The 16,415-nt window shown below is 34.2% G+C and overlaps 1 protein-coding gene across 2 annotated transcripts in view; it reads right to left on the minus strand.

Moving 5' to 3' along the window:
* Positions 1-1,445: 1,445 nt before the first annotated feature.
* Positions 1,446-16,415, minus strand: part of LOC117115678 (DCC-interacting protein 13-alpha-like) — a 26,342-nt gene continuing 11,372 nt past the window's right edge. Inside the window, exons 6-18 of one of the 2 annotated variants that reach the window (XM_033259585.1) lie at positions 15,402-15,517; positions 14,431-14,606; positions 13,363-13,533; positions 12,564-12,645; positions 12,103-12,209; positions 11,584-11,680; positions 10,950-11,029; positions 8,992-9,215; positions 8,199-8,382; positions 7,951-8,037; positions 7,070-7,244; positions 5,213-5,244; positions 3,409-3,545 (exon numbers count right to left, since the gene is read on the minus strand). In XM_033259585.1, coding sequence (XP_033115476.1) covers positions 5,236-5,244; positions 7,070-7,244; positions 7,951-8,037; positions 8,199-8,382; positions 8,992-9,215; positions 10,950-11,029; positions 11,584-11,680; positions 12,103-12,209; positions 12,564-12,645; positions 13,363-13,533; positions 14,431-14,606; positions 15,402-15,517 — 1,508 coding nt within the window. In that variant the 3' untranslated portion in view covers positions 3,409-3,545; positions 5,213-5,235. Of the gene's footprint in view, positions 3,546-5,212; positions 5,245-7,069; positions 7,245-7,950; positions 8,038-8,198; positions 8,383-8,991; positions 9,216-10,949; positions 11,030-11,583; positions 11,681-12,102; positions 12,210-12,563; positions 12,646-13,362; positions 13,534-14,430; positions 14,607-15,401; positions 15,518-16,415 lie in introns of both variants that reach the window. The other variant, XM_033259584.1, reaches the window with a different exon arrangement.

Here is a 16,415-nt window from a genome sequence, read left to right on the forward strand (position 1 = left end):
GATAAATCTTAACTTCATTTTGTAAATTATTGGTATGAAAACTTATAAATAAATCACAGTACAATGAACTGAGTTGTACGGCCCTCGCACGATGAACCCAAACCCAATCCCTGTAAGCACTAGATGATGCGACGCTGCCTGCTGATTACCGGTGGCAGTCTAAACAGATCGTCATTAAAAATGATCCATTGCACGTGTGTCGTCGCTTTGCGTTCTTCACAGAATCGTGTTGGCCGATGACCGTCTAGGGCAGCGAGTGCCCGACAACTGTTCAATACGAACAGGGTCATCAGGAATACGCAGTGGCGTATCTAGGAGGTGCGTGGGGGGGTGAGCACATCCCTCAAAAATTTACTCAGGCCCTAACCCCACCACAAAATCACAATCAAGTAGTTAAATATCACCTAAAATCAGCTTATTTTGTGAATTAGCACCCCTCAACTGATTATCGAGTCCCCCACTTCACCTTCATACCCCCCTAACAAGCACATGTGCTGCTCTACAAACACGCATGTTTGCATATGTTTTAACAATGTCATTTTGTGGGAACCTTATCAAGAACATAAAATAGGTGGGGCTTAGTGGAAACATCCATTATTTCATCCATAATCATCAAACGATAAATGAAGTTATGTATAAATTAGATAGTATGTCTACAGTATGTGGAAATTTATCATGTTGCTTTTTCATTTTCATTTATTTCATATAATATATATTTAGCTATTTTCATTTACAAAATTAAAAGAAATTTACTTAACTTTATTATAATGTAAAATTTGGATACATACACCAGGCATCTATTTTATAAACTTATGTATAAATTAGATAGTGTGTCTACAGTATGTGGAAATTCATCATGTTGCTTTTTTCATTTTCTTTTATGTTCCATTATATATTTAGCTATTTTCATTAAAAGAAATTTACTTAACGTTATTTCAATGTAAAATTTGAATTTCTTGATACATATATCAGGCATCTATTTTATAAACTTATGTATAAATTAGATGTCTACAGTATGCGGAAATTGATTATGTTGCTTTTATTCATTTTCTTTTATGTTCCATTATATATTTAGCTATTTTCATGTACAAAATTAAAAGAAATTTACTTAACGTTATTTCAATGTAAAATTTGGATTTCTTGATCCATACATCAGGCATCTATTTCACAAACTTCTGTATAAAAGTTTTTAAAAGATTATGTGCTTTCGGTACGCATTATTGTTTACTCAAAGCCGTAGTAAAAAAAACAAAATGCATGTTGCTTATATATACTATGTGAATCAAGTTTTACTAAACCTCCTTCTACATATAAAAACCAGTACTATATTAAATCAATTTCTCAGGTTCAAGGATCCACTGAATATACCAATAAGACAACAGTGGCAGAAATTAACAAACTTCCTAGTGCAATAGCCAAAATGGTAATCAATGCTTTTTTTAAAAAATGTTACCGACTCTAGCAATCAAATGGCTTCAAATCAGCTAAAATTCCCATATATTGACCATCTTAATGCATGTTGGACTAAAAATTAAAATGATCATATCTTCGCCATTTGTTATCTGTTTTTAACAATTTTTGCATCTATTATTAGCATTTGACCTCTACATTACAAAGATCATTTTTTGAAACAAGAGTCTGTTTTTGCTAGAGCCAGTCACAAAAGTTTACCTCTGGAACATGGTGGGAAGGTGGGTGAGAGGGTGGTAGAAGTAAGAATGGGGTGGATGTTAAAAAAGGGTTTGGAAATCATTTTTTGAGCAAGGCAAGTGGCCAAGCAGTTAAGGCAGGGGTATACCCTGGCACTTGGTTTAAAAATCGTTTTTTAATATGTAATCCTTAGGCTTTGTTATTGATTTGTGTGTTTGTGTATTGCTTGAAATAAATATAATATAAATGTTTCTGATTTTTTATTTCCCTTTTAATGGAACAATAAACAAAATAAGCAGAATACCATGTTTCTATTATAGAATTGTAGCAGGGATCTAATGTTAAGTTGTTCAGTGGCGAATTCGAGGAGGACCTAGCCGGCCTGGGCCCCCTAAATATTTCAAAATAAAAAAAAAAATGGAGAAAGAAAGAAAATTAAATTCGAATTTTAAATCTGTGAGGGGCATTTCTGGCCATCTAGAGGTGCCATAATCATAAATTTTCTTGCCTTAGTCCCCACTATAGTTGGTGGTGGCAAAGACCGTTCATCTCTGAAAGGTCCCCCCCCCCCTCTATTTCCAATTTCTGGATCTGCTACTCTTGTTCCAACTCTCTTGTTTAGTTTCTAATAAAGATTAAAAAGCCTTTTTAAAATCCATATTAAGTAGAATTGCACTGAAATATTAGGTAGAATACAAGCATTGGAATATACAATGAAGGTTTTGTATAAATAATTTTGATTGGGCATTCTCATTTTGTCGGAGCTTGTGTTATGAAGGAAATCAAGACCACAAGGGGCAGCAAGAATATAATCTTTTAAAGAGTTATAATTGGTCCTTTTATAGTTGATTTGTATGATAGTTGTAAAGAATTTATAATGAATGGCATACATATATATATATAGTTATATTATTTTATATATTATTAATATGAATATTATTAAAATGAAATCACTTAAACGAACTCCGAATCAGCACCCATAATCCTGGATCCAACTGTATGCCTAGGCCTACATTTTAATGGTCAGCGTATGACCATGTAAATGGAGCCACCTTGCCACTCACAGGATAAAGGGATTCAGATGTTTTATTAGGAAGCTTTCGATTGCATGACGACGGTAGGACGTAGAACGTAATGACGTCAGAAAAAGTCATCTGCGCATGCGAAAACGTTAAGGTCACCTCGTCGAGTAGATTTTGGAATGCAATTTGGGAAAATCTACGTATGCAGAGAACATAGGACACCAGGTAGGACGGTCACGCATGAGTGATTCCGTTCTAGCGTCGCATCGTCGCACAAATCGAAAGCTCCCTAGTGTCAACGTGATAGATAAAAGTGACTGCAAGTCTGCAATTAACTAGGGCCTGTGGAAGAACAGTAGATTTCCTACTGAATTGGTTCCACAGTATAATGAATAAATAAATACAGTAAAATAAATTGCTCCTAGCTTTGCACAGCATCCACCTCCTGTTTGACCACTTCAAACCATCACTAATAACAACGATATGAGGATCAAAGGCAAACTCAATAGCCTCTTTATTGGAGGCTAATTCCGATATCAACAGCAGATAGCGCACATTCAGAATGACTGAAGAAAAAACCATTTGGTATCAAAACATACATTAGGCACATGATTCCCCCTGTGATTCTATCTCACATGTGCCTTCATTTGAAACGTCTGATTGGTTGATCACTACAGGTGATGTCATTCTACCATTGCTGGACTCTGGGAAGCTAATAGGGTGATTGCTAGGAGACAGGTTACTCTCGGGTGACTGGCTAGAACTACGAGAAAGCCCTGACATGCCAAGATAGTCAGAGAATTGGTCAGAATAAGGTGAGGACTCGATGGATGACTGGGTGCTGCCATCTCCATTATCTTCAGTTCTACATGTCTAGAAAGAGGAATCATAAATTAAGTAAAAAATACCCACAGAAATTTTATTCTTCTATTATTCTCATCACTGTAATCAACTTCATATCAATTTCTACTATATCATCTTCTCATTGTCATCATAAACATCACCATTTATCATCATTATAAAAAACAATCATAATCATTATTAGCACTATCATCAGAAAAGCATTAATATCATTACCAAGAACAATATTATTGTTCTCACAGGTTTTCCTATAATAAAGACCCCTGCAATTAAAAACCATCAAAGCAATATTTACTGGATACAAACACTTTGAATTGCTTGTTATGATTATTATCATTATTAACATTAAATTATTATACTGTAGTATCATCATCATACAGTACTAAATACAAATGCCAAAGTTCCATCCCTGAAATAATGGGATCAACTGAAGACGTCTGTATGATCTAGTGCCCTTTTATATGCAATGAGGGACAATTCCATTTATTTATCTAGGTATAGTATCTCGCTTACAGACTACAGTGACACTGCTAGTGTATTTAATGAACAGCAGCATCATTATAAACAGCATATTTTGATGATATATGATAATGATGATGGAGGTGTTGGTGGTGGTAATGATTATGGTAGACGTGTTGGTTGTATATATGATTATGACCATCAGAGGCGGATCAGAATTTTTGGGGGGCACAACATATTCAGAATAGATAGTAGAGCTAATTTCAACATATGCATTGAAATTTTAAAATTTAGTGGAAAAATGGGGGGGGGGGGAGATGTGCCTATTGGACCTACCCCTGATCATGAAAGTAATGTTGATGATAAATGATGTCATGGTGGTGATAATGATGATGATGAATCAAGAAAAGAACAGATAGTTATCAAAGTTATAAGCTGAAGAAATACATCAGATACAGCACAAATTATATGGATACAACTATGGTTCATCCAGTATTTTAAATGTTCCATATATATTTGTATATTACTATTAATTATTCTGTACATTTCAAATTTTCCTTAAGTTTGCAATAAAGTTATTTTGAATCTTGAGTCTTGAAGACATATTCTGTGCGTATAATTTCGTAATATCCGTTCAATCCTATTCAACATTTTACAAAACTTGTAAATTCAAGAAACCTAATCAAAATGTTGACTTCTTCAAGAAATACAGGTAATATGTACCAACAAGGTTGTGCTTAAGTAGTCCTAAAATATATTACTATTTTCTACTGAGTGTATGCCTTAGTATGAGGGATACATATTGGGATTGTAATAATTTATTAGAAAAAGAACACTTAATTCTTCAATATTTGAAACCAGAAACTTAAATTTGAGGAATAAAGACAAGCAACTAACTACAAAGCTACAAATTCCATATGCAATCCAACAGCAAGTGATTTTCCACAAGAATCATGTCCTTCTCTTTTTTCTTTTCTCTCCTCTCAGGGAGGCCTAGCCCCCGTAGCTTCAGACCCAGTTGCACCCCTGGATACGCTCCTGTAGTGTAATTCTAGCTGAAGAGAGAATTCTGGTTCTGACAGAAATTGAAATCAGGAGCATGGGATTGGAAGGCAAATCTAATCTACAGCTCTAGTCCATATGATATTCAATATAATTTAACATTATATTTATTGTACAAATTTGGGAACATAACATAAAACTGGATTTTACTAACTGACCTCAAAAATTGACTCCAATGCTCTTATGAAATCTGCAAAATTAATAATTTGTGAGGTCAAATTGTTTTAGGTATTAGTTTATTTCTTTTATTATTTGTATTAGTGAAAGCTTAAAAATAATATAAAACTAGTGAATGCTGAAAGAATAATGAAATCTAAATTATTGTTAAGTGCACAGCGAAGAAATTGTATTAATGTTGATAAAACTGTAAGTGAAACATGATTAGAATCTAAGTTTGTCATATACGTTAAAATTAAGTAATTTATTCGGAAACTCAGTGTTTGAATAGTGCTTCACTTCTTCTGAAGGTGCATCAAATATAATGCACAAAAGAAAAACAAAATAATTATTTAATTTATAAAATTTTTTTTAAAAAGTATATATATTTCAAAAACCAAGCATTTATGCCAATAGAATCTTGCTTTTAACCAGCATGTTTAAAGTGTATATACATATTTTCATAGTGATTGGTTTAGGTGAACAAGTAGAAGGTTTTATATTAGTTTGAATATATAGTAATTAGTCAAAGAGATAACATATTTTGTTGAGATAAATTATTAATAATACTGGTGTTATATAGCACTTTCTAGTACAAATTGGCTTAATAAAGTGCAAACCACTTAGCATGCCCTGCCCTATTTCATCATCATCATCATTTTTGTTATCATTATCACTAATGTTATTGCTGTCTCTTATACACATCTAGATGTGTATAAGAGACAGATTGNTAACCTTAGCCTCAACCATGGTGGAACTGAGGTGGTACAGACCCCCATCTGTAAGTGAAAGTCCTTCCCTGGGCTCAATCTATATGCCCTATAATGAAGCTTATGTAATGTAACTATTTTAAATATCAAAATCCAAAGTGGAAAAAGTGGTGATATAAAAACTAAGGTGTTAGTCAGTTAATCAAAAACAACTCTCTAACTACAAAATCAAAAGCACTAAATCAGGAGAAATCTACTAAAAAAAGACAGCCTCATTGAAAAGACAAGCAAGATTCCTCCACCACAACACAATGTGCTGCATTAAATTATGTGTTATGTGTAAGATATAACCAATATTATAATAATATATTGTTATATAACAAAGCATCTCTTAAATGTAAGTGAATACTACAAGTTATCAATGCAACTTTTACATCATCAAAATGTTAACCATAATGACGCTTACAGGATTCCTATGAAACTTCTATAGGATTCCTATACGATATTTAGAGAATTCCTAATAAATAGGATTTATGTACATATTAAAAGTAAAATTATCACTAAGCCATGTACCAACAATTTATACCTCATTGCCATGTGAAAGTTTAGGTACCAATATTCAATTTATAGTATATCATCATCAAGTTAGGTATCAACACTCAATTTATACCTCCTTGTTCTCTTCAAGTCAGGTACCAACACTAAATATATACCTCACTGACATGTGAAAATTAGGTACAAACACTCAATTTATATACATCACCATCAAGTTAGGTACCAAAACTGAATTTATATGTCATTGCCATGTGAAAGTTAGGTACCAATACTCAATTTATACCACATCATCAAGTCAGGTACTGACACTCAGTTTATACCACAGCACCATCTATGAGTCAGGTACCAACACTCAATTTATAAATCATCAGCTCTAATCATCAACCTATACCACAATACAATCTCTAGGTCAGGTATCACACTCAATCTACACAACACCATCTCTAAGTCAGGTACCAACACTACATTATTATTTCCAAAGCAAACAGTAGTAAATAATTTAAACTATACTATATCATTTTCTTCGATCCAACATTCACTGTAAATATTAAATGATATATATAAATACATATATATATATATGCACACACTTACATCTTGTGATTCACTTGTTTTCCTCTCTAACATTTTGTTGAATGCAAGTCCAGTTGCGTCGCTCAGTGATTTGCAAATATTCTCCGATGAGATATCACTCTCAAACACGTAGCACGTGAACTTGTGATGACCTCTGCCCTTGGAGAACTTTGATCGAGTGATAAAAGCAAACAACCTAAAATTGGAATTAAGTTTCAAAAAAACAAATTTTACAAACTCATTGTATTTATGAAGGTAAAGGTGGGGAATAAGCTGGAACTTTTGGGCTGCATCGTCTACAGAAATGGACAAACCCACTTATAGCAGCTTTCACTGGGTACTTACCTTGTCGTACGATTGTTGTACGATCGACGGCTGATGAATTTAACACCACTCACTGTTAGAGATAAATGGTGCAATGCCATCTGCTGATTGTCAGAGGCACTCTGAACACATCGTCATTAAAATCGATCCGTTGTGCATGTTGCATTCTGCGTAAAATCGCATCGGCCAATGACAGTTGGGTGCAAGGAGTGCCTGGCCTAAGGATCACTTACTCTATCCACAACAAGAGCTGGATGGAATAGTAATTCTTTTAAGATTAAAATCTTAAAAGAATGTTGTTCTGGGTACTTTTTCAGCACACACAAGCAGTTGTGTGTACCCAAAACTGCAGAGATTTTCCGGGCATCAGGAGCTAATCCCTCTGGTACAAAATGTTCAGACTATTTCATTACACACACTTCAGAAGTAACCATATCTGCTTGAAAGGTTGATAACCTGCTGAGTATTACTGTGTGACTATCTTAAAAATTACATCTAATAAAGTAACCGTACAACACTTTAACAAGCCAATAATGACTACAAACAGGTTTAGTCAACCGAGAATTTAATGTACATACCTTTTGTTCTCCTGATGAGCTGCCCAGAAGGAAATATCTCTAAGGTCAAAATCAGCTTTAATAGCTTGACTAGATGTATCAAGTAACCTGTGAAGAAGACATGACATCATAAAAATACTGGCTATGCAAAAAACAAAATAGGGAGTATACAAAATAGGGAGGGGGGTAAGGAGTGATAGTGACTATGAGGCTAATTAATCCTATAAAATAAATGATTGCTTTTATTCTAAAACAACTATCAGGTTTACCTCACTCGTTCAGATGTTATGATCATGTGCGACTCGCTCATGCGGAACACATTATGAATTGCTCTTGCTGCCATGATTTGTCGGATTGTTTCATTAACCAACTCAACTCCTCGGTCACCTTTTATCTCCACAGATCCTAAGAATCGTATAGTGTACATTTGGCTAAACGTACTGCCGTAAGGAACTGTTAAAAGTAAAATAAACGTGTGAATTTTATTGTGATATTTAAGGCTGTATTTAATATAGGTTATTCTATATGAGATGGTAAGGGATCTGACTTCCAGTATTGGTGGTTGAAGCTTTTTTTTTATCCTGGCCATTCTTTACCCACAGTATCCATCATAGAAAAAAAACCTCTTCTGCTACCTTGGAAATACTCCTATTCAAAACTACCCTATTTCATTCCCCCACAATCACCTCCTACCAGGTACCAATTTACATTCCTGGGTGAAAAGCGACAAACATAAAATACATTTTCTTAGGATAAAAGTGATTATGTATTCACTCCATCTGCCTGTAGCAACATTATGCAAGAACTAAGGAGTGGGTCAACATAAAATTTAGTGGAAAAGTACATAATGAGAAAGAGATGATTAACTTTTGGAAAGAAAAGTTCAAAGGACATGTCCAGGAAATGTGATTTTTTTTACCCTCGAGCCTAACAAAAATAATGGAATCGCCCATCATACACTGTGCAGTATTGAAGCACTGGGCGGTAAATAATGGAATTGCCCATCATACACATCCTGCATATTTTTCAGTATTCAGGCACATAACAGAGGTATGCACTCACCACTATCATCCCTTCCATCAGCCGACGGCTCACAGAAAGGGTTAATTCTCCTGGGTGGGCCATCTTTTGCTTGTGATCTGTTAACAGGTGGTGCATGCCTTTCCACTGGTGAGATCATGTCAAATTGAATAGGTGTCGTTGGTAAGACTACTTCTAGCGGAGATGGAGGTGGGGTCGCGGGTAGGTCCTTGGAGGAGCCTTTACTTCCCTGATGAGTGTCTACCCTGAAAACAAATTAAGGCTGCTGTGTTTTATATACACAATGCCAGTGTCCTCCCATCTTTAAGGAACCTGACATCTCAGATCATTTGGAGCTGTAATACTCATAACTTTGGCAATAATAATTTGATTTCAATACATGACCTATCATTTTAAAGCTTATATAATGTGCGAAACATCAAAATATTAAAAAGTCAATTTTCTTGTTTTGGCCACTGGTGCTGGTATTACCATGGTAAGCCCAATTTATTGAAAAAAACTTTCTTATCCAAAAAGAAAAAAAACAAATTCTCATATCCATGCACTCTAGACTAAATTGCACATAAATGAGAAAAAAAATACACATAGGGCCTAGAATTGTTTCAAAATAAACAAAATATTAATAAAAACTGCAACGTCATCATGCCAGTTCCCATGTTACCTATCTGACGTATTCCTGTAGTTCGGTAGGCCTATCATCGTTCCTACGTCATCGTAAATAATTGTTTATAAAATGATGCTTGTCTTTTATTCATTTTAACACTGTATGCATTATATAATAATTAAAACCCTGTTTTTCAACGTGTTTCATTGCAATACTATTATTATTATTATATTATTATTATTGTAGTAATATTATACTCTTGACTAGAAATTGCAAATTGCAAGTGAAGTGCTGCAAAGTATAACCGCATATAAATGTTCTTCCAACAAAATTATTTATGCGAGTCAAGTGAAAATAATGAATAATAAAAATATAACAAATAATATGAGACACGACCCATTGTCTACATTAGAACACTTCTCATTGGGTAACAAAGTCGTAATTTTTCATTTTTGTCAAAAAGTGTCTATAGTGGTGAATTATGGTTTAGGTTTTTTTTAAATAAAGTTTCAAAAATTTCTATGTATGTGGAAAATGTAGTTGATTACCAAAGGTTACAATTTTTATTTTGAAGACTGCATGGTCTAAGAAGTGTACATTTTTTTATGGGGCAAGTTTCCAAGAGCGGGTTTTCTAGGGGCAAGTTGACTGCCAAAGAGTGTTGCCAAAGTGCGAGCCAGTGTGTTATTTGATCACAAGTGCGAGACATCGCAAGTGTGAGTCAGCGAGTCATGACATCACGACAATAGATACGAGACGTTACTCGAGTTGTGTAGTACAATTCAAAAAACAACTACAGGTCTAATAATGAATTATTGTGATGTTAAATAGACAATGTTAGCTATCAAGGAGCGACGTTATTTTTCATTGGGACCTTCGTCCCTTCAAGGCTACCTATAGGCCTACCATCCTAGCTAGTCTAGGCCTAGAGTAGGATAAGGCTAGCGCGACATGCGGACGTTGGTACGTGTTGGTTAGTCTACAAATGTCGCCTAAAGTAATTGATTTTACCCGGCAGAACGAAAGAAGGAAACTCCGCTTTTCAGTCGTCTTAGGCCCTTGTTTTTTGACAAACAATGACCTTTCAGAGGTCAAATTGCTGTCAAGAATATGAATTGGCTGCTTCGCAGCAATTAAGTGCCGCGGCTCTAAGCAGAAAAAAATCGCGTTTGGTGCAGTGCTTATTCCAGCATTTACGGTAAATATGGATATAAATATGAAATACTTAAAGATAAAATGCACATAAAGACCAATCCTGACTATAAAATTTTATTTGACAAAACATGTGACATGCCTAGTTATGGTCATGACATCACATCAGCAAATATTAAGAGGTCCTAAACATTTGAATGAATGTTGTAAATGTCGGCATTACCTCTGTGTATCTTGGTCATGTAGTACTGGAATTTTCTGTGGTCTTGATGGTACTGAGCCTGTTGGGACCTCTGACAGAACCTGAAATTCAAAATATTTTGATATTTGAATTCAAGATAATAGAAATACAGGCCTACTTTGATGGTGTCACTATGAAGAGTAAAGCTCTGTCTAGATTATAAAATTTTCTTTCACAAAAAAACTGTTGTATGCCCATATATAGTCATAACATGCTTATATATGGTTATGATGTGATGTCATCATGACCATATTTAGGCATGTCACATGTTTTTGTCAAAGAAAATTTGATAGTGTGAACAGGGCTTAAGCCGTGTTCACACTAGATTAATTTTAAAGTGGAGTATCAGATCAGTTTTGAAGGTCCGCAAATTCAAATTCCAAGCTACAGATTAACAGCTAAATCATATTAATATAATACAGGCCCCTCCCTCTAATTGAAGACCACCTCGAATTAAAGACCACTTTCCTGTGGTCCTATATTAACAAACGTCTTGATCCATATTATTACAATTAGAGACCAAAGCTGCTAAAGGCCATGAAAACCCTGGTCACAAAAGCGGTCTTTAATTAGAGGGAGATCTGTGTGTTCAAATAATACATGAAATATATCTTACTGGAGGCTGTTGTGTGTGGAATCCACTGGATAGGTTCCTTATAGTGGCCATCCACTCCTCCCTATCAGATCCACTCAGGGCTTGTAACGTTATGGTCCTGCAAAATAAAATAATCACATTCACTTTTTTAAATCAATGGAAAAGGACTGTAATTGTGGCTCAAACACTCAACCTTGAGGTCTTAGGTTCGAAGCCCTCGCTGTGCAAGTCGCTTGTGTACTTGGACAAGGTACTTTATCTATGTTTGTCTCTCTCCATCCACGAGTATAAGTGGGTACCTGGATCCAATACCAAGTGCTGATTCTAGCGGCTTATGGAATTATGTTCCATAGGTGCTTGGTCTTGTGACTAAGGATAATAATGTAAAGTGCATAGAGGCAGTTTATTGCAATATGCGCTACATAAATGTCGCATTTATAAAGAATCTTACAGAATGTGTTGCTTGTACTAACTTACTTTCAAGTTATTGTGATGTATAAATTAATTTATTTAGTATCTGTATATTATATAGCATCTTACTTCTTAGTATCAACGGGACTGGTTATTTGAAAGACATATCTACGGTCATCCACATCAACGTGGTTGACAGTGCAATTCTCCAGGTCCACCACAAGGCTACCTGCAATCTGAAACAGCCAACCAGTAAACCGTTATTTGAGGTCAGTAATCACACTTGCTCACTATTACTCATCTATAAAATGGGGAGCGGGGCTGATGGGGGCGTGAATGTGACGTTAGAAGGGGCTCGATGATTAAGTGGAGTGCTAGCTTGCAAAATAAGATGATTTTTAACTACTTGCCTTTTGCTTCAAACATTTTTAATAGGGGGAAAAAGACTGGGGATGCAAGCTTTTTTGGAGAGGGAATACTCCCCGCACATCCCCTAAATATGCCACTGAATCAAGTAAACATGAGGCACCAACAGGAAGTAATCAAATTTAATGTCGCATTGCTATATCATACAATACAGTGTTTCTCACCTCTCCCTTCGCTTGACTCATAAGATTAGTTCCCTGCGTGAAGAAATATTCCTTTTCCCAGCGATGTGTAAGACCATGTTTACTGTGGAAAAACAATAAATTTTGGTTTACTCACAAAAATTCTTAACAATGAGGCTATAAATATAAGGCGAACACCAAAATGCTCCAAACATATCAGGATAATATTTTAAAATACTTACATAACCATAACCATAACAACACCAACAACAACTGATAAAATAATCACTATTTAATTATATAGGTCAGTCTTGATTTGGGCTATTTTTTCAATTGGTCTAGACCGATACACAAAATGTGAGTGTTCCCGGCCCCACAGCCCCTCGTTTAATTATTGGATCAGTAACCAGAAGAATACCAGTCATCCCCAAAGTTTCAATATATCAATTATTACCTCCGCCAAGGAGGTTATGTATTCACTCCGTCTTTCATTCTGTAGGTTTGTTAGCAAGATTACACAAAAACTAATGAATGGATCATCAAAAATTTAGTGGAATGGTACATAATATTCCAAGAAATTACATTTTTGATACGGTCAAGGTCGTGGAAATTCTATTTTTTTACCCCGACCATAAAAGATAATAATGGAATGGCCCATCATACAAGGCCTGCATACTATTCGTTAATCAGGCACAGGTCAGATAATAATGGAAATATTAATCATACACGGCCTGCGTATTGTTCACTATTCAAGCACAAGACGGAGGTATGCAATCTATGGAGTGACTAGTCTAGTTATCAAGGAATTTCTTCACATACAAGATAATATTGTTACCCTTACTGCCTAATAAACAGGAAGCTAGATGTCTGTCTAAGGTTTGTTCTGATTTTCCTTGCTGGTGTTTGCATATCTGGTGTTGGGTCTGGAGTGAAGTAGTACGTACTGTTGGCCTGTATCGACTCTATCTTCTCCTGGCATGATTCTGCTGTCCTAGCCATTGCATTGTGAACTCTAAATCATAGAAATATCTCATGAACATTGGTGATCAATGAGTATGTTTAGTTTACACAGCTTTAGCTTAATAGGAACAGAGTATACTGTTACTGTGAAAATATAACCACTATCCAAGCTAATGAAATTTTTTTTTAATTACAGTTTTACAAGCTAAATTATTTTATATTATACTCCGATTATGTTAAATTGTATATATGTTTAACAGGGTTCATGGCTTAAACTTTAGTGAACTTATATTGAATCCCATCCACACATCCATGATTTATTTGTTATGGTTACCATTGTTTATAGTTATAAAATGGTGAAAGAATCATTTTAAATCCAACATTTCCTTATCAAATAACAGCATATCATGATGTATAGATATGTAACAGTTAGTTTAGTGCAATAGAAGATTTTAAAACTTTTGACTTTCAGCATGTTTTGGCCATTATCTCTGAAACATAGTTTGAACATACAGCTGTTTAAAAAACAACATTTCAGAAATCGGCCTTCAAAGTTTATACAGCAACCGATCATCAAATTGTTAAAATTTGTTGTTTTAACATTTAAAATGGCGAAAATAACAGCATAGCATGATATATAGATATATAAGTGTTAGTTTAGTACAATGAAATAGATTTCAAAAATTTTGACATTCCAGCATGTTTTGGTCATATTCTCTGAAACAGGATTTGCGAAGAGTGACTGGTTTGGCTTGTCTTTGCCACATTTTATTTCTTTAATTTACTTATTATAGCAGTTCTTTAATATTAGTATAATTGTACCGTACCTAGCAGAAGTTATTATTTTAATTTCATCTGTACATTTATGATAATATATCATTTCATGTGTGGAAGATAAATAAAAAAATGAAAAACAAATAATGAAATTCTTAAAATATTGCTGACTTACTCATGTGTACTTGCAACACTGTTAGCCAAGAACTCTGTTGTCTGATTTGAAAGCATTTCTTTTCCTAGCTTAAAAAACGATATTTGACTTTGTAGATATACAACCAGTGTCTCAATAAGTGTTGTCTTTCTCTTATGTTGCAATAAATTCAGTCCAGTGTACAGGTTCAAACCACTCTAAAACAAAACAAAAAATGAAAATGATGGGATCATGACTACAAATTTAAATAAATTAAATAATAAACAAATATAACAGCAAAAACAATTAGCATGTATGCTAATCATTATATAACAAACAAGAAATCCTTACAAGAAAACGATGAGGATAATAATTTACTGTATATATCTGAATAAATGTCCCACTTTGGCCCCTCCAATAAACACCCCTCCAGAGCCTCACTTGGAATAAACTCCCCTGGGCGTATATTTTTCATCAAATAAATGCTCCACTAAAAGACCTTAAACAAAACTAATGGATGTCCATCACTCTCAAAAGATTCATTAATGTTCTACTCCAGTAGAATTACATTTTTTTTAAACATGGTTAGGATAAATATAAGTCTTTATGATCATACAATAACACATTTTGATGGTAATTAGCAGTGAAATTAAGTGGCATATAAGTATACAATACCTACATATCCATTTCACACCAACAACAAAAAAAAAATTCCTCCCTTGAATAATTTCATTAATAAACGCCCCGGGGCATCTATTTGAATAAATACAGATTCCATTATGAATATTACGGTGAATATAAATAATGATTATGCAGTGACTGATAGTGAAGATGGTGCAGGCAACAATGCCAAAGATGGTTGTGATGACAATGCATGTGATGGTTATGACGGTGTTTTGATACTGAATTGTTTATTGTACCGGTAAGAATGATTTTTTTGCAATTGGTTTGAATATTGCCTGTGACCCACTAAAGAGTAAAACACAATTTAATGAATATCATCATAATATTACCTGCATTAATTTCTTCCTCACGTTGCATAATTCATCAGTACTTTCAATTCTGGCTTTGGTTTCATTCTCTTTCTTCTTACTAATTTTGCAGTACTTACTAAGAACTTGTTCATGCTCTATGTAAAAAAAAAAAAAAAATTTATAAATATAATCACTATGTATGCTAATTCAATTAGTACATTGAAAGTTAGAGTGCACTAACAATAAATCATAATGACTACGGTAGATTAGATCCATATTCAATCAGCATTATGTTACTTATTTAATTAAATAGATTTATAGAATGTGGAATACCGTATACATGTTAAAAAAAAAAGCAGTGCTTTCACAGTGCTTTCTCCGCAAAAATGATTAAAAGACTGCAAGCAATATAATCCATTTTGATAGATGCAACAAAAAAAATGGTCAAAAAAAGCAGACTACATTCTAGCCATCAAGGCCTCATCCATTTAACTTCTGATGTTGAAAATTCATGTAGTGCATTCGTAGTGCTTTCCCTACAAAGACAATTCAAAGACTAGAAGTAATGAAATTCATCTTGATAGATATAAAAATTAAAGGGTTAAGAAAAGCAGGCAATATTATCAAGGCCTCATCCGCTTCTCTTCCGATGTTGAGTCACTTTTTATCAAGCAACCATTGCATTCAAAGACAATTCAAAGGCCTCAGGTAAACTAGCAATTTCTTATTATATTTATAAATCTTTCTAACATATAAAAATCAGACTTTCCTTTAAAAAATGAAATTTTGCCGGGGAATGGGGCTTTAATATCATACTGCATGATGCTAAAATAAACTCTGAAGAGACTTCATGATCTAACCACATGTTTGAATATCTGTGATTTATTCATACAGTACAAAGGAGCTAGAAAAGCCAAACCAGTCATTAATAATTTATTAATAAAGTGTTGAACAGTGAAATAAGAGCTACAAAATGGTAAAAGAATCATTTAAATCTGACATTTCATTATGAAGTTACAGGAGTTTAAACATACAGCTGTTTAAAAACAATAT

This window comes from Anneissia japonica, unplaced genomic scaffold (genome assembly GCF_011630105.1).
Source record: "Anneissia japonica isolate Jap-2015-1 unplaced genomic scaffold, ASM1163010v1 scaffold288026_len309160_cov177, whole genome shotgun sequence".
Taxonomy (NCBI): Eukaryota; Metazoa; Echinodermata; class Crinoidea; order Comatulida; family Comatulidae; genus Anneissia; species Anneissia japonica.